Source organism: Eumetopias jubatus, unplaced genomic scaffold (assembly GCF_037043125.1).
Source record: "Eumetopias jubatus isolate StellerSeaLion01/CBP00866 unplaced genomic scaffold, mEumJub1_p1.0 scaffold_10, whole genome shotgun sequence".
NCBI classification, from domain to species: domain Eukaryota; kingdom Metazoa; phylum Chordata; class Mammalia; order Carnivora; family Otariidae; genus Eumetopias; species Eumetopias jubatus.
In genome coordinates, this window is record NW_028274816.1 from 38,037,212 (window position 1) to 38,057,492 (window position 20,281).

The window sequence follows — 20,281 nt, forward strand, 5'->3', positions numbered from 1 at the left end:
TAGCAACAGAGGTCAACTCGGGGTCGGGGGTGGGGGAAGGTTCAGCGGTTTCTACTTTCTCCTCTGTACTCTTCTGTATTCTCAAAACCTTCCAAAGCGAACTGTACTACTTTTTTAATTAAAGTTTTATTTTGAGTTCATCGTGGATTCACAATGACTTACAAGAAATAATACAGAGAAATCCCATGTTGTCCTCAACCAGTTTGCCCCGATTGGTAACATCTTGCAAAACTGTGGCATAATCTCACAACCAGAACATCAATAAAGTCAAGATACAGGATGTTTCCATCACCACAGAATGCCTCATGTTGTCCTTGGATGATGGCACCTACTTCCCCTTACCACCCTCCACACACCCCCGAACCCCTGGCAGCCACGAGTCTGTTCTCCATTTCTACAATTTGATCATTTCAAGAATGCCATGTGGAACAACTGGATATCCACATGCAAAAGAACATCAAACGCATGTACCTCACACCATATATAAAAGTTACAAAACTCGCTCAAAATCGCTCAAAGCCCCAAATGTATGAGGTAAACTATAAATCTCTTAAATGAAAACACAGGTAGGGGCACCTGGGTGGTTCAGTCGGTTGGGTGACTGCCTTCAGCTCAGGTCAGGATCCCAGGGTCCTGGGATCGAGTCCTGCATCAGGCTCCCTGCTCACCGGGGAGTCTGCTTCTCCCTCTGCCTGCCGCTCCCCCGCTTGTGCTCTCTCTCTCCAACAAATAAATAAAATCTAAAAAAAAGAGCGAGAGAGAAAACATTGGTAAATCAGGAAATGGTTTCTGAGATATGACCATCTGACCTAAGAAAAAATAGAAAACTGGATTTCATGGAAATTTAAAAACTTCTGTACTTCAAAGGTCATCATCAAGAGAGGGAAAAGGCAACCCGCAGGGAAAAATACTTGCAAATGATACATCTGATAAGGACCTACCATCCAGAACACAGCCAGAACACAAGCTCAACAACAACGAAAAATTGGATGATCCAATTAAAACACAGGCAATGAGTCTGAACAAACATCTCTCCAAGAAGACACACAAATGGCCGAGGAGCACGCGGAAGGACCCTCAACGTCACTAGTCATCAGGGAAACGCAGATCAAAACCATGATGAGACACTGTTCCACACCCATAAGGAGGGCTATCATCCAAACAAGGCTAACAACAAGTGTCGGCAAGGATGTGGAGAAACCGAAACTGGTCTGCCTGGCTGGCATGGATGCGAATATAAAATGGGGCAGTTTTCCACAGTGGAGAACGGAGGCAGGTCCACAGTCAACAGAGTTACCCTAAGCCCCAGCATTCCCAGGTGCAGACCCGAGAGGAACGGAAACAGGTCCACACAAAAGCAGTACGAGTGATGGTGAGCCGACAGGCGGAAACAACCCAAAGGCCCAGCAGCCCCGGTGTACCCACATAAAAAGGAATGCTGCGCTCACACGGGCTACACGTGCGCTGAGAGGCTCCAGACAGAGCAGACCCACATGCCATAGGACTGCACGCACAGGAAAAGACAGAAAGCAGGTGGGTGGCTGCCGGAGGCCAGGCAAGAAGGGAAGGAGTGATGCAGGATCGGTTTCTTTTTTGGGGTGACCACACGGGTCTGGAATGAGACAGTAGGGGGAGGGCTGCACAACCATGTAAATACACCAAAATCCACTGAATCGTATGCTGTAAAAAGGTGAATTTTATGATGTGAATGACATCTCAGTTTAAAAAAACCTCAACTTCCATAATTTTATGCAACTCACTAAAGCATGAGCCACCTGACACAGGTGCCAACGGCACCTCTGGCCCGTCATTGGTGGGCCCGCTGTCCCGGGCAGAGGGAAGAGAGACACAGAGGCGGCCCCTCTCCCTCAGGGACGCCGGGCTAGAGAACACGCCCCCCTCCACAAAGCGGAACCAGTGTCACCATTCAATCAGGCGCCACTCTGGAGTTTCATAAATAACATTTATTGGCCGCATTCGCCAGAGTCTCACCCGCATCCACAGCAGCTGCACCACAACGAAGCACTGCCTGATGAGAAAGAACTTAGACCCAACCCCAGGTGTGAGGTATAGGACCTGAGAAAATGGTGGCTTATCACAGACTCCTCCTGACTTGACGGCTTTCATTAAAGACCTTGATTATGACTGACATTTTCGTTGATGTTCTCGGCAGTGGCTGAAGACTCCAACTTCAAACCCAAAACAAGTGGCTGGAAAGCAAAGAGAAATGCAGTTACTTGGAACTGTGCCCCACACTGAGCCCATGCTGCCCTGGCAGGACCTGGTAGGGAGCCTCCCTGGGTTGGAACGCGAGAGGACCCCCACAGTGGAGGAGGACGCCATCTGAATCCCTGAGGAGCCTGGGCAGGAAAGGGTACAGGGAGGCGATGCCAGGGTGTGTCGTAGCTGGCTCACTTCCAGCCATGGGTCCTCGGATGAGGCACTCGGCCCCCAGAGCCCACTCACCCCCTCCGGGCAGGAAGGAGAGTCCCTGCCTTGTGCACCTGTGAAAGGGACCCGATGTGGCTGCAGTGGGCCCCATTGAGAAGGCACGTTTGACTGTCACAACCCTTCAAGGATCCCTGCTGGGAAGGTCCCAAGCTCACCTCCCCTCCTGAGGCCTTCACAGTTCTAGCAAATCTGGGCTAGAGGCAGCCGGCAGCTTCTCCTGAGATAAGCTGGTCGAGCAGTTTGGGGGATCTCACAGGGCACCCCACAGACACCCCAGCCAGACAAGAGAGTTCTCCTGAACATCTAGCTGGCACCTATACCTCAGCCCCAAGAGCCTGGCTCTGAGGCAAACGCCTCCTCCACGGTCATTAGCACTTTCCCTTTGGCCTACCCTGACCATCTACCTCATGTACCATCTACAGCTGAGCTTTTTTCTTTACTCTTCCCAGAGTGGGCACCAAGGAGTCCAACTCACTTTGATGGTCAAGTTGGCAAACACACACAAAGAAAAGATGAATCTTCATGCAAAGCAAAGAAGAAACAATCTCACAGTTTCACGAGCCTACTCATGCTCACAGATCACCCAAAGCCGCCAGCCCCCTGCCCCGGCCCCCTGCCCGAGAGCACATGCCCCAGAGAGGCTGTAGGTCCACACGGGCACTCGCATGTGGATGTGCCCTATGGCACCGTTTGTAATCACAGGGTTAGAGGCACCACCAGTTGTCCAACACCAGGAGAGCAGACCAGCAAGGGGGGCAGGCCTTCTGCTTCCAGCCAGGACCAGAGACAAAGACAGAGCTAACCCCGTGCTGGGAACACCACCAACGAGGACACTGGACGGAAGACACCAACGACCATTTTCAGATATTGGACACTTTCTAGAACATTCCTCTTACAATTACAGGAAGACTGACGATTAAGCAGCAAACAAATCAATATATATAAATTTGATCCGCTGATACTGTTTTGCACATCTTCTACCCACACACATTTGTGTATCTGCATGTCCTTGCACACAGCTGTGATCAAAGAGCCTGAGTACGAGACCAAAGGAAGCAGTCCTCCCTGTCCCCAGGCGGGTGGTTGGGGGGGGGGGGGGCACCCTGGAGGAGGGCCTAGGTGGGGATCCAAGTGACAAGGCCTGAGTGAGCCTGGTGGGGTCGAGGCTGGGGCAAAGGCCCTCCAAACTGGAGACTCGATGGCTGGGACCGGGCCGGGGGAGAGGCCGCAGGTCCCCAGGCCGGAAGCTGTGCTTACTCCCCAGCGGGCTGGCTGGGTGAGCGGCCTCTAACAGCCACCTTCAACCTCGACGTGATGGAAATGTGTGCAAACTGGAACCAGTGGCAGCCACGGGGGCGAGGTGAAGAAAGGCGGGCTGCCCCAAGATGCCCAGTGCCCCACCGTCAGTTCTGATGTGCCTGGACTGCTTGTCCATTAAGTGTGTGCCAGAGTGAGATCCCCACGTAGGGCATGACCAACTAACTCTGGACGGTGAGGACAGCACCACGGCGACCCCACTGCAGCCATTCCTTACCCCCTCTTCAGCCACAGCCAACTTCTCCCACATCCTGGATTCAACTAAACCCCCAGCCCCTGACCCCAAAGGCCAGGGAGTAAGATGGGCCCAGGGCCCCCACCACCCCCGCCCTGTGCCTGCTCACCGAATGGCCACCACGACCCTCAGGACCGCCTGCAGGAGGGTCAGGAGGCTGAAGGGCAGGAGGGGGGCCGGGGGGCTCACTCCCCTCCCTGGGGCCAGTGGCTCGTGCTGGTGAAGGGCCTGGAGCTGCTGCCACTTGAGGAGGAGGCGCCCGTCACAGCAGATCCGCCAGCGGTTGTACCAGGAGCGCAAGTCCAGAGGGGGTTCTAGGCGAGAAAGCGAGTCAGGCCCTGGGCAGAGTGGGGGCAGAGTGCTGCATGTGCACACCACACAGAGGAGAGCCCTCCAGAACCCAGGGCGAGGATGCCAGGCGTCCTGGCAAGGCTGGTCACGGCCCTGAGAGTGTGGACGCTGACCGACATCCATGGAGATGAAGAGAATACTGCTGTCTACTTATTTCTGGGCTGACTGGGGGCTTGTGCCGGCGTCTTTATCCCTTACAGCCACATCATGAGCTAGTTAGGGATGAAAGAACACAGAATTTAGCTGGAATGTGCTTCCCATTAATTTTTTGTTGGTTTTTTTTTTTCCAAGGGGGGAACAAGTAGGTGAAGCTCAGATGAAACCAGACTGGCAAGAAGCTGATAAGGAGTAGAACCTAGTGATGGAAACATGGGATTTATGTGAGTATCTGAAAAAAACCACAACCACAAATGGGACTCCAGTCGCTAGCTTCTGAGACCTGCTTTGGTCAACACGGGACCTTTCCGACATCACGTCTTACGTTACGCTCACTTATATCACGACACGTTACGACTACAACTTACACTATGTTTACGTGTTACCCACACCACACGTACACTCTATTTGGCATATTATATGCTACGTTCCTACTCTAATTACACTAACGTGTCAAAGCGTGGTTAATAAAGAACACAATATTTTCTTTACTAAACAAGCCTAGTGCAAAATCATAGGGAAGAAAAGCAGATGAGGCCCCTCTTTACAAAGAAAATACAAGATGAAAAATACAGATTTTTCTCTTTAAAATGGAAATAATCTGGATTTGAGGCTAAGGGAAATATTTTTAAATCACTTTTTTTAAATCATACTTTTAAATCACTCTACACAAAGTTCAAGGAGAGCTGGTACCAGTGAGACCTGGGCTCTCAGTCCTGTCCTGGAACATCTTCGGGCCTGAATGGGTTGTTTGTATAAACTGCCTGCACTATAAACAAGGAATGGAGAAAAGTTAATACGAGCTTTTGAAAATGTATCCAATTGATGCATAGGATTCAACAATAAGCTGAGCTTTTAGCTTTCCCTAAAGATGCAGAGTATCCAAAGCCAAAAACAACCAACAAAAATAACCCATAAATGTGTGATTCTGCAGTTAAAAGAGCAGTTTCTCCAACTGCTCTTATCCTCCCACTGTGGTTTCTTTCTTAAGAGATTTCTGGCTCTTCTCCCCCAAACTGGAGCCAACATGCTGCCTTCTGTTCTGTCGATCATACAGCCCCTGGTCTTGCTCTTCGGGGTCCGGAACGCCTGTCTTCCCCACCCCACGGCTCACCTGTGCTGTCAGCCCGGACCCGCACCACCAACCCGCATCCACACCCACATGGGGCTTCAGCTTCTCCGAGCCACAGGAATGGGGTCCAACTGCGCGGCCTGCAGCAACTTGTTTTTCTTCACCGCAGTGTGTCTGGGACTCCCTCCCATCGTCCCTCAGGGCTGCGTGCTCTACATGGCAGGTGCCACATTTCAAATACACCCTCACGCATGTCCACCCTCCCACTGGGAGATGTTTCAGCTGCGTCAGACACCTTGCCAAGGACACTGCTGCTGCAGACAGGCATGCACGTGGGAGTGTCTACCAGACATTACCCGGACATGGTCTTGCTGGAGTAAAGATGATGGGTATTACAAAAGTTGACAGATGGGAGAAATGGGTGAAGTGGTCAAAAGGTACAAACTTCTACTTATAAAATAAATAAGTCCTTGGGCTCTAAAGTGCAGCACGACCATAGTTAACAATACTGTGTGGTATATTTGAAAGTTGCTAAGAGAGTCGATCTTAAAAGTTCTCATCACAAGAAAAAAAGTTTGTTAACTATATGAGGTGACAGATGTTAACTAGACTTACTGTATCGGTCATTTCACAAAAATATAAGTATCAAACTATTACACGTACTCCTGAAACTAATATAATGTTCTGTGTCAATTATATCTCAATAAAAAATAATTTGATAGATGCCTCTAAATTGCCCCCACAAAGGCTGTGTCCATCCGTGCTGCAGTCCTCATTGTGTGACTCTTATTATCAGGGAAAACAGTGTTTTTGCAGCATTAAGAGGTGGGCATGCTGGCTGGTGGCCACTCATTTCCTGGGCACTCTCCCACCCAGCCCTATGCTCCTGGGTTCTGGGCAGGCCGCTTAAACTGCTCGCCCATCCCAAGAACCGAGCCCCAGCCCGGCATCCATGCATTTCCTCCTTCACAGATTCCAGCAGGGCTGCTCACCACGCACAGCACGGGACTGGCTGGGCAAGGGGAGGACCTGATGCAAACCACCCAGCATGTCCACTCCTTTGCTCGTGTGCAGTGCAGAGGAAGCATACATGTCGGCCATCAGCGCCGGACAAGGCCTTCAAGAGCAATCCAACCCATTTGTTTTAGAGACAAAGAAAGTAAAGGTAGGGATGGAGATGCCATCTCCTCAAGTGCTGAGTGAGTGCATAAGTATATACCGGCTCACAAATACATAAATCTACGAAGATGCTTTGTTGCAGATACAAACTACATCACGAACACATGTATATGTGGTATGTACCACATCTGCCAGAAATATGTGAACGTAGGCATACTAGCTCTCAAATACATAAATGTATAAATATACCACAAAATGAATAAATACCTAAATATGTCACAAACATACAGCGTGTCCTGCATATGTAGTTGTAGGCATATGTACCATATCATTAGTAAATACATTTACTAGATCATAAGCGTATGTGTGAATACACCAGAACACACACACACACAATATCACAAACTATATAAGATTAGAGCTTAAAAGAAAATACACTTTAGATACCATCTAACTCCAGGCTGCAAACTGGCTTCATCTTGAAAGCCAATGCAGACAGACTGGTAGAGTGTAAGGCTTCTCTAGGTTCCCTGGGGAAAAATGGTAGATGGCTAGTGACGCCTGGGTAAAGATGCAGTCTGTGTGTCACATGGCCATCTCGGTTTTACAGATACCTGGGGATGAAAGAAGTCTCCCCATCCCCACCATGAGACCCCACCTTCCTTGGGGAGTGAGGGAATGAAACATGTACACTCGGTTACCTTGGACGCCTTTACATCTCTGCTGCCTCTTCACCACCTAAAAGAAAAGAATGGGGGCAGATGTGTCAGCCCAGCCTGGTGGTCTACCAGAAGGGCGGGCCCAGGGATTGGGCCGGAAACCAGGAAAGGGCTGTGGCCAGCTCAGAATGCAAGCCATGGTCCCCTTTTAAAGGGCCTCTGAGTCTTAATTCCGGGGACAGTTTGTTACATGATGAGAGAAAACCAGCAAATGTTAAGTGGGTAAAGGCAGAAAGCAAGCCTCTACCGACCATCCAGGACACCCAGAAAGCATGGGAGAGAAGGGGCCATGGGGTCGAGGAGGGCTGGACCTGGCCAGCAACCCAGTAGTCACCACCCTGGAAGCCAGAGCCCTGGAAGCGCCCAGACAGAGATGAAAAGCCAGGACAGAAATTCAGAGCAAGGGACCTTCCTGGCTCCTCCCTCTACCTGCCAGGACGCCCAGAGAGCTGGAGAGGGCGCTGAGGCAAGGTGAGGGATGTGCAGAGGAGGAGGAAGGAGTAGGAGGCAGGAGAGACAGCATTAAAGGTGGGGGCAGTGATGAGAGACCCCCTTCAGAGCACCGTGCGTGCGGCCCACCCTCCCAGCACCCCCCAGGACACTGAGCTGGCCCTCCCCTGCACACACCCACCTCCTGCACTCTACTGCACTCACTGTGCCTTCCAGGAGAGCCCAGACACCGGTGGAGGCCACTGTGGGGAAAGAACCCAGCACCCCCCACCCCATCTCCAGGTCCCTCTGAGGCCTCGCCGCCATGGGCCTCCCTCTTACCTTCTTGTGAGGCCTCAGGACCTGGGGCACCCAGTAGGGCATCACGGCCTGATCCCTAGGCATCGGGAGGCGGCCCCCAAAGCGGTGGCATGGGCAGGGGCATGCCTCGGAGGTTTTGGGGATATAAAACCGGACCATCTTTTGGATCTAACAAAGAGGAAGGGAAAAGAAGGTCCAAAGGGGTTGTGCCCCAGAAACCTTCACCCTGGGACAGGGCCCTGGGGAGCTCCTCTTCTGTACCCTCCCACAGGCCTGCCCCAACCACCCAGCTGAGGGAGCAGTCTCCCCCTCATGACATTCCCTGGGGCCACCTGCACCTCTGCAATGGCTGCCATGGTGGGACACGTGAATTACAGTCAGGAGATGTGGCTTTGTCCTGAGTCTGCAGGCCTCCAAGAGTGGCCCCTAGGCACAACATTTAGCCTCTGTGAGCCTCAGCGTTCTTGGCTACAAAGCTTTCTGAAACCATGGGTCAGAGTCTAAAACGGACAGTGTCTGATCCAGCAGTTCCACTCTGGGACACGTGTGTCTGTAGAACAACGCTCACAAAGAACACTAGCTGCAGCACAGCTGTCATGGCCCAAGAGCCCAAGGGCCTGCCTGGGAGGGACACAGGGACAAGAGGGAATATGGGGCAGGCTTTGGAAAGTGCAAGGCAGACGTGTCTGTCCCGACGGGAACGAATGCAGAGACACCATGTGGAGTGGGAAACATAGCAGGCCCAGCATGCGGCCACGTGCAGCTTTATAGAAAATCTACGTGCTATGCCTCCTGGGCAGGAGTTGTTGTGACCATGGCCTTGTCTCATTCTGTACCCTCCCCACAGCCCTGCCCTTTGCCCTGGGACCCCCATTCGTTCCGGCAGAGGGGCAGCGTGGAGCCCGCCCCCGGACTTCGCTTAGGCTGTGCAGGGGTTTGGCACACAGAACAAGGAGGAAGTGACGGCAGCCAGGTCTAGCCGGGCAAAGCGGCCACACAGGCCTCTAAACATCTGGGCCTGCACAATGGCTCCAAGATCAGGGGCAGGTGGGGCTGGCCCACCCAGCTGAGCCGCTCACAATGACAGGGACTGCAGTTTGAAGGCAGGCAGTCGGGCAATGTGTTATGTGTCACTAGTGAAAGACCACACGCACAGCACATCTCCGGGCCGCACAGGGAAGCCTTGGGGGAGGCGCAGGTGGGGTATGCCCCCTGAACCAGTGTAAGTTCCCGCCATGTGCTCGGGTCGCACGTTAGAAAAGACAACAAAACCTACTTGTGAGTGGACCCTGCTGACTTCCCAAGGCAGAGAAGCGACCCAGAGCAGGTGTGCGACATGCTGCCAAGCACAGGACCCGACAGGGGAGGGCCCAGGGGCGGAACGGTCATCCAAAGGAAGATATGGAAGGGGTTCTGGAGAACCCAGGAACCTCCGTCCCCCCCTACCTCCTGCCAACATGGCACTGCCCGACAGGACAGGCACACTCGGGCCAGTTCTGCCCCATCCACCAAGCGCTGGCTGAGCACACTCTCTGAGCGTGCACGGCACTAGGAGCAAAGACCTGTCCTGCCCACAGCAGTTCACTACGCAGTGCTGTCCACTGACAGAATAAATGTCAGGATGCGGGGGAGCAGGAGTGGGGAGAAACTCCAGGCTGGGAACGTCTGTCTGAGAAGCATCACTGAGCCGTGCCACAGGGGGCCGGCTAGGTGGAGAAGGCAGGAGAGCAGCATGTACCTGTTGGAGAGCCCTCAGGATATGGACAGAACAAACTTCCAGGCAGAGCCTATGGGCTGCCTCTGCAGCAATCATTCCCCAGCCCCCCTTGTTAAAAGAACCCAGCTTCACTCAAGGGGCAAAGTGCCCAGTCCCAGGGGAGCAGCACCAGCCAGTCAGGGCTTTGCCAGGAATGAGTCTGAAGGTGAGGCCAAAAAGACAAAAGAGAAGTCGGCTGGGGTGTCTGAGAATTTTTTTATCCCTGATAAGAAAGCAGAACGGGAGGGTAAGCCTTCTACTCCCCCCTGAGAAAAGGAGGACCCCAGAAAGGCTCACTTTCTGCCATGTGTATCACGGTGTAAAAAAGAGACCCATGGCCACCATCTTGAAACACTAAAGATGACAGCGCCAACACTATGCGTAAAGGACAAAAAGAGTCTGGGTCCTTAAGGCGAGTCCTAGTAGAGTCCTCTGTCTCCCAAGACTGGATGAACCCACTCTGGGTCAGTTTTCTGTTACTTGCACCGAACACCTTCCCTCTGTTGGAACAGAAGCCTGAGGGGCAAGTGGAAAGGAGGCCGGAGCCAGGCGGGGGCAAGATCAGGAAGGACCCCAGGAACCGTGTCCGGGACTTTGTTCTACACTCAGAAGTTGGGAGCTACAGAGGAGTGATAGGACCAGATCTACAGTTTTAACAGCTCATGGGGCTGCCAATCAGAACATGGGCAGCCAGAGCTAGAGAGAATAGAGGTGGGGGGGCCAGCTGGCAAACACGAGACAGGCTAGGCACCTTGGCTTCTGTACTCCTTCCATCCTGCTTAGGGCCACCTCCTCCCTGATGCCCAGCAGCACAACTCAGTGGGGAGAGTTCTGGATTCTAATCCCTCATCTGCTATGAACTGACTGTGTAACCTTAGAAAAGCCTGCCCCACTCTGGACCTCAGTCTACCCATCCTTTAGAGGGGTACAATAATATCTACCCTGCCCAACTTTCAAATGATACAGTGACCAACAGGGGGGACGAAGGCCGTCATCACTGCCTAGAACATGACTCGGTCATCTTGAAGCCAGTGACCCCTTTGAGTCTACTAAAAAACAAGGAATGAGAGAGATGGCCTCACTACAGATTCTACTGATATTAAAAGGGTAATTAGAAAATATTATGAATAACATCATGCCAATAAATCTGACAATGATGTAATGGTCAAATTCCTTAAAGCTTGCTAAATAAGAAGCAGATAACCTAAATAACTCTGTATCTACGGAAGAAATTAAACTTGTAGTTAAAAACCTTCCCACAAAGGAAGCTCTGTCCCACATGGCTTCAGTGGTAAATCCTACCAAACATTAAAGGAAGAAATAATATCAATTCTACACAAAGTCTTCAAAAAACTGAAAATGAGAGAATACTTCTCAACTCATTGTACCAGGCCAGCGTTACCCAAATACAAAGGCAAACAAGGACAATGCAGATCAATATCCCTCATGAATAAACATGCAAAACTTCTAATCAAATATACGAAGGAGAATGCATCATGATTAAAGGGGGTTTCTCCTAGGAAATGGTTTAACTTTCGAAAATCCACCAATGCAATCCATCGTATTAACAAACGAAAAAAAGTGATGACCTCAATAGACAGAAAAAATCCAATGTTCATTTTGGATAAAACCTCTTAGCAAACTAGGAATAGCCAGAACTCCCTCAGCCTGATGCAGGGCATCTAAACCAAGGGCTAACATCCTACTTCATGGTGAAAACCTGAATGCTGTCCCTCTAAGATGAGGAAGAAGACAAGGATGTCTTGTCTCCCCACTCCACTCAACAGTGTACTGGAAGTTCTAGCCAGGGTATCAGGCAAGAAAAATAAAAGGCATCCAAACTATAAAGGAAGGAATGAAATCATCTCTCTCTGCAGATGATGTGATGATCTACGTAGAAAACCTGATGGAATCTACAAAAAGAGCTACGAGAATAAAGGAGGTAACCATTATTGTAGAATGCAAGATCAAAACACAAAAATCAGTGGTATTTCTAAATACTAGCAATGAGCAATCATAAACCGAATTTTTAAAATGATGTCCTCAAAGCTATGAAAAACTCACGGATCAACGTGACAGAAGGTACGCCAGACCCGTGCGCTGCTGACTGCAAGCGACCCCTGAGAAACATGAAAGGCCTACACGGATAGAGAGGTCACCACGTTCTCGGGTCAAAAGAGTCAGTATTATTAAGATGATGATTCTCTTTACACTAATTTACACAAAAAAGACCAAACAAACTCCCAGCAGGACATTTCTGTAGAAACTGGCAGATGGATTCTAAAACTCACATGGAAATGCAAGGAAACCAGAATGACCAACTTAAAGCAAGAGAAACAGCACTAGAGGACACACGGCTCCTTATAAAGTCACTGTAATGGAGACGGCGTGGCGGCACGCAGACAATGAGAACAGCAGAAGGAACGGAGTCCGGAAACAGGCCCACAGCTACGCGCACAGCTCATTTCTGGCAAAGGTGCAAAGGTCAGCCAGGGGAGAAAGCATGGCCTCTATGACATGTGGCATCAGAACAACTGGACACCCATGACGAAAGCAAAGGAACTTCAACCCATACCTCAAGCTACACACAAAAATTAACTTAGAATGGATCACAGACCTAAACACAAACTATAAACTGTAACACTTCTAGAAGAAAATAAAGGAGAAACCTTTCTGATCTTGGCTTAAGCTAAGATATTTTAGGAATACTTAGAAAGCACGTGCTACTGCTGTGCTGGGGGTAGGAGCACACCTAAGCAAGATCCAGAAAAGGTCAAATTGATAAACTGGACTCCATCAAAATTTAAAACTTATGCTCTGTGAAAGATACTGATAAGAGAATAAAAGAACAAGTCAAAAACATGGAGAAATGTTTACAAATTGAGTATCTCATATTATATCCAGAATATATATAAAAAACTCTCAAAACTCCATTAATTAAAAAAAAAAGAAAAAGCAAACTACCCAATGTTTCTTAAATGGGCAAAATACCTGAACAGACACATATCAGGTAAGACATGCAGATGGCAAGAGCATATGGAGGAGACACTCAGCATTGCTAGTTACCATGGAAATACAAACTGAAGCCACAGCAAGACACACCCCTATTAAGATGGCTAAAATTTAAAAGACTGACGAAACCACATGTTACTGAGAATATGGGGGAACTGGAACTTTATACACTGTTGGTGGGAATGTAAAATGATACAACCACTTTGGAAAACAGTTGACAGTTTCTTAAAAAGTTAAACAGACACTTACCCCATGATCCAACAAGTCCACTCCTAGTTACTTGCCCAAGAGAAATGAAGGTATGTATGTTCATACAAAGACTTGTACACAAACATCTGCAGCAGCTTTATTTGTAATAGACAAAATTTGTGGAGATGGTGCAAATGTCCTTCACTAGACGAATGGCTGCACTGTGGTCCAGTCATATGATGGACATTACCCAGCACCACTCAGCAACCACATGGAGGAAGCTCGGAAATAATTATGCTGAGTGAACGAGGCCGAAGAGGACCTATTATATGATTCCATTTATATAAAATCTGAGAAAATGCAAGCTGGTCTGGGGTGACAGAAACAGATCAGTGGTTGCCTGGGGATGGCAGGGCGGGGAGGGCTGGGGGGAGTCACAAAGGGGCACAAGGAAACCTTTCAGGGCTGTGTGTATGCACGTCAGCTCAGCAGCAGTGGTGGTTTCACAGACAGGTATCTATGTCAAGAGTTAGCAACCTGTACACTTCAGATATGTGCAGTTATCACATGCCAGTCTTAACTCCATAGATCTGGTTTTTGAAAAAAAAAAACACACACACACACACGAAAACTGTCTCCCAGAAATTCTAAGAAATCATACATATAACATCTTTGATTTTGAGGGATGACTGACTGGTCCCCTGAAGTTCACCCTGGACTCAGACAAAGCAGCCCTGGTCCAAGTCACCTACCTGCTTTCGGGGTCTCAAGGACAAAGGGACCCAGTAAGGCAACATCGCCTTGACCCTGGGCACCGGCAGGCAGCCCCCGAATTTGGCCTGGCACTCACAGCAGATGGGCTCTCGATGAACAGTGCTGGGGACGGGACACATCTGAGCAAGAGCCAGAAAAGACAGAATTAAACATGCTGCTGTATTTGAGATGTGAGCCGAGGAACTCTCTGGAATAGTCAATGAATGCTTGGAGAGAGCCAGGGTTGAGGCAGGGCATCCAGGGGCAGGGAACAAGGGGCCCCAGCTCCTCCTGCAGCTCAGCAAGAGGCAGGCTACCATGGCTCACTCTCCGGTCAATTAGAGGGGGACGAGCAGAGCCTACAGACCAGCTGCTAGGATTCCCAGCCACTTCCTGCCGCATTACCACGGGCAAGTCTGGGGGAGTACAACCGACTGCGGTGGGGAGAGGGTTGCTCTCCTTGGAGGTCAATCTGCCGTCAGTGCTTTACATTCACAAAGGCTTCCACATCCATCCCGTGGTCCTCACCACGGCCACAGGCAGGAAGGAGAGGGGAAGTCATCCTCTCCAGGGTCAGATGAAGCAGCTGGTGCCCAGAACAGGTATATTAGGGGGCACTACTGTTCTCCCAGGCCTCCTGAATCCCTGTCTTGAAGTGTCTTCGGGAGCCAGGGGTGGGGGAGGCGGTGGGTGACCCTGCAGAGATACTGGGGACCAGCTGATGGGCCCCGGAACCACAGACTCCGAGTCGGACACATCTCCATGAGATGCTGTGGACCCACCCACTTTCTGCACTCTCCCAAACCCACGGGCTTATCGGAGTGGGAGCAAAGTTGCTGAGGGTCTGCTTTCCTTACCGAATGATCTATGAGGCACACTTCTTTCCCAAAGGTTTGAAATGTGCTCTTCCTAGAAAACAAGAACAGGAAGACTTAGAGAGCTCTGGGCTTTGTGTAAATGGGGGGGGGGGGCGGCACTGCTGGGTGAGGACCTGGGCCAGCTTTCTTGGAACTGACTCCCGTCACGAAACCCCAGGGAGGGAGGGGCATCCTTCGGAGACTAAGAGGGGCACTGCGGCTGGCAACAGAAGCAGGTGGACGCTGCGCCTGCGTGCCCGGCTGTGGTGAAGTCCTGCTTTCCCAAACCTACTGGCTTCACCCACTCTCCAGCCACACTTGTGCTGGGCCCTTCAGGGAATGACAGGAAGGCTCCAACCCGGCGAGAACTCTCCAGCCACAACCCCTGGGGCACCCCCGGGGCACCACTCGGAACACTGAAGGCGAAGACTGTCAAAACTGTACGTTACATCGAACTGCCTTCGGGGCCACGCACGGTGATTCCGCCCCGGGAACAAGTCGCTAGAACGCCACACGCAGTCCCCCGGGGGCACAAGGGGAACACAAAGCCACGCAAGTCCCCCGCGGCGGGGACGCGTCTAGGAGCCGTGGGACATCCCGCCTCCCCCCTCCCGCAGCCGGCCTGCCCGCGGCTCCGCGTCAGGTCCCCGCGCCCCGCTCGCGCCGGCGCGCTGCCGCCCAGGACCGGGGCCCGCGCCCGCCCGTCCAATGGGCCCGACCCCCGAGGCCGCAGCCCCCAAGCGCACGCCCGGCTGCCGGCGGAGGGGCTCACAGGCCAGCCCGGCGAGACTCAGTCTGCGGCTTCGTGCCAAAACTCAGGGGCGGGAGCAGATCCTTCCGCGTCGAGGCTGTCAGCCTCCAGGGGGGCTGGCCCCGGAGAGCGCGGCTGACGGACGCTCGCACGGACGGCGCCCGAGCACAGCCCCAGCGCGGGCAGCGGGGCCTGAAGACCCTCCCCCGACGTTCTCGGGCCGGGAAACACTACAGGGGCCTCCGGTGCTTACGTCGGCGTAGGCGTGCCCTCTGCCCTGCCCACGGGCTCCAGCCGCCGCTGGGCCGGAGCGACCGGGGCCCGGGCCCCCCAGGGACGGAGCTGGGGCCGCCCCGGGTGCGGCGTCCGCGGCCCGGCGAGCGGGGCTCAGGGACGCGCGTGCCTGCCGCGACGCGCTCGGGGGCGTGCGTGCTGACAGACCCAACGGACACCCGAGGGCCCCCGGAAGTGCCCGCCGCGGCTCCGACAGGGTCGCGGCGGCGGCGGTGCTGGTGGTGACCATCGTGAGGCGGGTGACGACAGCAGGGCCGGCCCTCACGCGTGTGGCTCCTCCCCGCGGCCAGCCCCGCGCGCGCACGCAGGCCTACGCACGCGCACGCACGGGTCCGCCCACTCGCGGGCCCCACCCCTTCCGTCCGCTTGCCGCCTCAGGCCCCGCCCTTCCGGCCCGATGGCCCCGGCGCGCCGCGGACGTGCCCGAGCTTAGCCAATCATGCGCTGCCTTCTAGGCATGTGCCGTTACCTGGCGGCTGATTGGCCTCTGACGGCGTGGGGCCTCGGGGTCGGTGGGCCACAGGGAGGGCTTGGGGCGGAGCCCGCGCGCACGGGATCACGACTGGGCGACGCTCGCGGGCGCCGCAGCGGTGTCTCCGCCCCGCGGCCGGCTGAGGGAAGCCCGCGCGGCGCCCTGAAGCCGCTCGTTGCTTTTCCTTCAAGGTCGGATTTGGCTGCGCGCCCGGCATCTGGGCCCACGTGGTGACCTTTGCAGACGCGTGTCGTTCCTGAGCGCCCTGGGGCCTGGGCCGTCGCGGCCTGAGCCCTGGCCTGCCTTCCGTTGCCCCGCAGGCTCCGAAGGGACGCCAGGACGCGCCTGTCCGGGTGTCGGGAACGAGAGCGCCCCCCGCCCCCGGGCGGGTGTGCGTGTGCCGGCAGGTGCCCCAACCGACCGGAGTAGCCAGCGCCGCCGGGCGACGCCCCGCCGTGCCGCCTTCCGGCCGCAGGGCTGCCCGGGCTTTCCGGGCCGCGAAGGCAGCCGCCGTCGTGCCTGGGCTTGCAGCCGTGCGCCCGGGCAGCCAGGCCGCCGGGGCCGTGCCCGCAGCACGTGGCTGCCCCGGGCCCGGGACCCCCGCTGCGTGGCTGCGTGCACATGCTGTCGCCGGCCTCTTACTGCAGCTGATGACGGGACGATGCGGGAGCCTCCCCGCGAACCTAGCGCTCCGTGTGCCTGCCCGCCTTGGCGCTGCCGGCCTTCCCCCTTGCTCCGCTCCTCCCGCGCCCGCTGGGACGGGGCCCTGCTGTGACAGCCCGGGCGCCCCGGGCGCTCCGGCTCTGTGACTCGCCGTTCCGCGCCCGCGGCAGCTCAGCGCTGACCCCGTCCCCGCCCCTCCCCAGGAGCGGACGGAAGGACCAACGAACACCAGGTTTACCGGGCGCGCGGCCGCTGGAACCCTCCTGCGTTGCGCACGAAGCTGATAGTAACTGTATTGGCAAACCATCCGGCAACGCTTACCAAACCTAAGCCCGTGGATGAATACGCGATAACCGAGCTGTTCACGGCCCCGTCATACGCCCCGAAGGAACGAGAACTCGGCCCACCAGAAGGCAAGGACAAACCACAGCAAGCTTGACAGCCCCAAACTGGAAGTGACCCAAATGCCCATTCATAGCAGAAATGATGAAAGAAGGAGTTGGTGGCATTTCCAGAAAGAGGAACACAGCAGTGTGGGGAAGCCAAACCCCGAAGCAGGCACGTGATTCCCTATGAATGCCACTGAGTGTGCAGGGTAACCAGGTCCTGACCCCAACCTTGGCCCTGCCTCTGCCTCACTGTGTGCATCGGGCAGGTGGCCCCACTTTGCAAGCCTGGGTGCCGTCTGTACTAGACCCAATCCACAGGAAGCTGGAAGTTTGAGGTCAGCTAGGACGGAGCAGTAAGCCTCCCAGGCAGGTCAGCTGTCACTACGTGAGTGAGGCAGATTCTCTTTTTTCCCTGTATTTTCCTTTCCCCTTCCTACTTCAGGCAGGCGTTGGCTCACAGCCACTGCCTCAGAGGAGGGAAGTGGGACCAGAGAAGCCTGTGGCTACCAAACGTTTCTGTCACGCTTTTGTTTCCAAAGCACCCAGGTAGGAGGAGGCGGCGCAGAGAGAGCACTCTGAGTCCCAGAGTCGTGGTGCAGTTGTGCAGTGTGTTCACCAACCAAGGGTCCCCAGCTGAGAACATGATGAGTCGGGCTTGCATTCAGCCCGCATCGGGCCTGCCCCTGCCCCTGCCCCCGGAGGCCACCTCGTATGAGCTGCAGGGGAGGACTCTGGGCTAGCAGTGGCTCAGCAGCCCAGAGGGGACCGTATGACCTGGCTCGAAGGGGACGGACAAGTGGTGGGCCGTTGAGGCAGGCGTGGCCAGCACCTGTGCACCGCCCCAGCCCCCACAGCACTCACATGCTGATGGCTGTCAACTCCTGTAACTGCCCGACGACAGCAACTCTCCAGACCCCCGTGTGGGGGCAGGCCAAGAGTGCCAGGGACCGGTGGCCCCGGGAGTAGCCCTCAGCAGCGACGGGGCAGATGGGTAAGTACCTGAGCTCTGTGCTGCAGGAGGGACGGCTGCGTGGGACGTGCGCCACGCCACCTCCCGGCATCCCTGCAGGCCGGAGCCCCAGCTGCCCCCGCTGCTGTCCCCTTGCTGGTGTCCTGTGCACCACTCCTTGCTTCCTCCCTCCCTCCCCACACCCTATCCCAGTTCATCCCCCCAGTAATACACTTGCAGACCCTAGCTCACGGCTGGCTTTTAGGGGAACCCAGCCAAGACAGCCCCTTCCTGCCACCCCTGGGACCGTCACCTGCAGCCTGGGGTCTCTTTCAGGTTGCCATGAAGCCTCGTGCCACCTGCCTGCGACTGGGGCCACCTCTGCCGTCGGAGAGCTGGTGGCAGAGGGGGACGCTCCCCACTCTTGCATGTGGTGAGGGCGGCAGGCTGTGGCAGCATGAGGCCAAGTGAGCGCTAACAAAAACTTTAAAACCCAAACAAACCCTGGGCAGATGCAGGGAGACCAGCAGAAGGAGGGCAACCGCCGCCTTGCTGGGGCAAGATAAGGGACGGGCCACCAAACACCCAGAGACGGGGCACAAATGTTCTTCAGTTCCTTGTTCCAGACTGGATATCCCAATGATTTGAACCTCCTGTAGGAGTGGAAAGAGAAAAGGGCCTGTCCTCTACTCCAGATGAGGACCCAACCCCACAGTTAGAAGCAGGGTTTGGGGAGGCCTCTGTGTGACCTGACGGAGCTGGCTGCCAAGACAGAGGGCCCAAAGTGGCAGGTCACCCCCCTACCCCTGCAGGTGGACAGAGCAAGGGACAGATTATCCAGCAGCAAGGACACTGCCCTCGGGACCATCCCAGCCACCACCATGCTGGCCCTGGGGGCTGTGGCTGGAGGACTGTCCCTTCCACACGTCCACGTCCGTATCCTTGGGAACGTTGTTACTGCTAACCCAGAAAAGAACCCAGAAGTTGTGATTTTGTTTTGAGGTTTGTTATTACAGGATAACCTTGCCTGATGGACCCATGACAGGCACAGAGGAGCCCTACAAAGCTAAATCCTGTGGGTTTGGTAAAAACATGATTTTTACCAAAATCATTTGGTAATGATTTTTTTTTTTAACGTAATCTCTACACCCAACGTGAGGCTCAAACTTACGTTCCTGAGATCAAGAGTTGCATGCTCCTGTCCCTCATTGGGGGCACTTTGGGATCTCTTGGAAGTATCCCTTCCCAGTCCAGTCTGGGTCACGGTCATACCAGGTGCCACCGACTCCTATGGTGTATTAACGGCCCCCAGGATCCAGGACTCCCTTTTTCACTCTGACAGGGGCCCTGCATATGTGACCAGTCCCCGCTGTGCAAGTCAGCTGTCCCAAAGCCTTACCTTTCCTTGTGGGATCGCAGGCTCCGTCGTCACCCCTTACTCTCCCCGCCTCCAACCACAACATTCTGGAACTCTCTCTCTGATGCACTGTGGAACGTGGGCTCCCTTTCCTTCTCCTTCACCATGTCCTGTGCTCTGCCAAGGGACAGGGCACCACCACCATCCTTACTGTCATCAGAGCGCCACAAAAGGGACACAGCCCGAGCCAGACAGCCAGGCACCTGTCCCTGTCTCACCCCAGCACCAGACTCACATTCTAGTGCTTTCCATGAGATCCCCCGAGCATCTTCTAGGAGAGGGGCTCCGTGCCATGGCTCCACGCCATGTCTCCCCATGCCCGTGGCACCCTGTGGGAGCCTGCCTCCCAATAGAACTGTGGAATGTTAGAAGCAGTGGGGGTGAAGCTCCATGGAGGTCCCCTTGCTGATGCCCTGTGCACCTGCCACACAGAACCTAACCAAGATAAAAAAGGATAGCTCAACCGTTTCTCACCAAAGAGTGAGGGCCGTTCACCCGGGCTCCGCAGCCTCTGTCCCCATCCTGGGTCTGGGAGGGAGCCTGAGGAGAGGAGGGGAATTGGGTCTAGGTCCTCGCCGGCCTCCTGGGCCCTGGTCCACAGGGGTGCTC

At 54.3% G+C, this 20,281-nt stretch overlaps 1 protein-coding gene and 1 long non-coding RNA gene across 6 annotated transcripts; one reads left to right on the forward strand and one right to left on the reverse strand.

Annotated features, from left to right (window-relative positions):
• Nucleotides 1–1,944: 1,944 nt before the first annotated feature.
• On the reverse strand, nt 1,945–17,320 carry CUNH16orf95 (chromosome unknown C16orf95 homolog). 5 transcript variants are annotated; one of them, XM_088027523.1, is made up of 7 exons: nt 17,239–17,320; nt 14,738–14,789; nt 13,880–14,020; nt 8,192–8,338; nt 7,403–7,439; nt 4,113–4,317; nt 1,945–2,210 (listed from the first exon to the last, which is right to left on the reverse strand). In XM_088027523.1, exons 3-7 carry the CDS (start codon nt 14,018–14,020, stop codon nt 2,192–2,194), a joined length of 549 nt encoding a protein of 182 aa, XP_087883649.1. In that variant the 5' UTR covers nt 14,738–14,789; nt 17,239–17,320; the 3' UTR covers nt 1,945–2,191. The 5 variants fall into 5 exon arrangements, with proteins under 5 accessions (XP_087883649.1, XP_087883650.1, XP_027952011.2 ...); XM_088027524.1 differs by lacking the exon at nt 17,239–17,320 and adding an exon at nt 17,156–17,168; XM_028096210.2 differs by lacking the exon at nt 17,239–17,320 and adding an exon at nt 16,252–16,304.
• On the forward strand, nt 16,323–19,366 carry LOC114202834 (uncharacterized). Its single transcript, XR_003607873.2, has 2 exons — nt 16,323–18,297; nt 18,592–19,366. It is a non-coding gene; the product is annotated as an uncharacterized LOC114202834 (long non-coding RNA).
• Nucleotides 19,367–20,281: the final 915 nt, after the last annotated feature.

Coding starts and splice junctions, on each gene's coding strand:
- CUNH16orf95 (XM_088027523.1), bottom strand. CDS start 14,020: ATGTGTCCCGTCCCCAGCACTGTTCATCGAGAGCCCATCTGCTGTGAG. Junction 8,339..13,879: donor CCTTGAGACCCCGAAAGCAG/GTAGGTGACTTG, acceptor CCTCTTTGTTAG/ATCCAAAAGATGGTCCGGTT. Junction 4,318..7,402: donor GAGATGTAAAGGCGTCCAAG/GTAACCGAGTGT, acceptor TTTCTCGCCTAG/AACCCCCTCTGGACTTGCGC.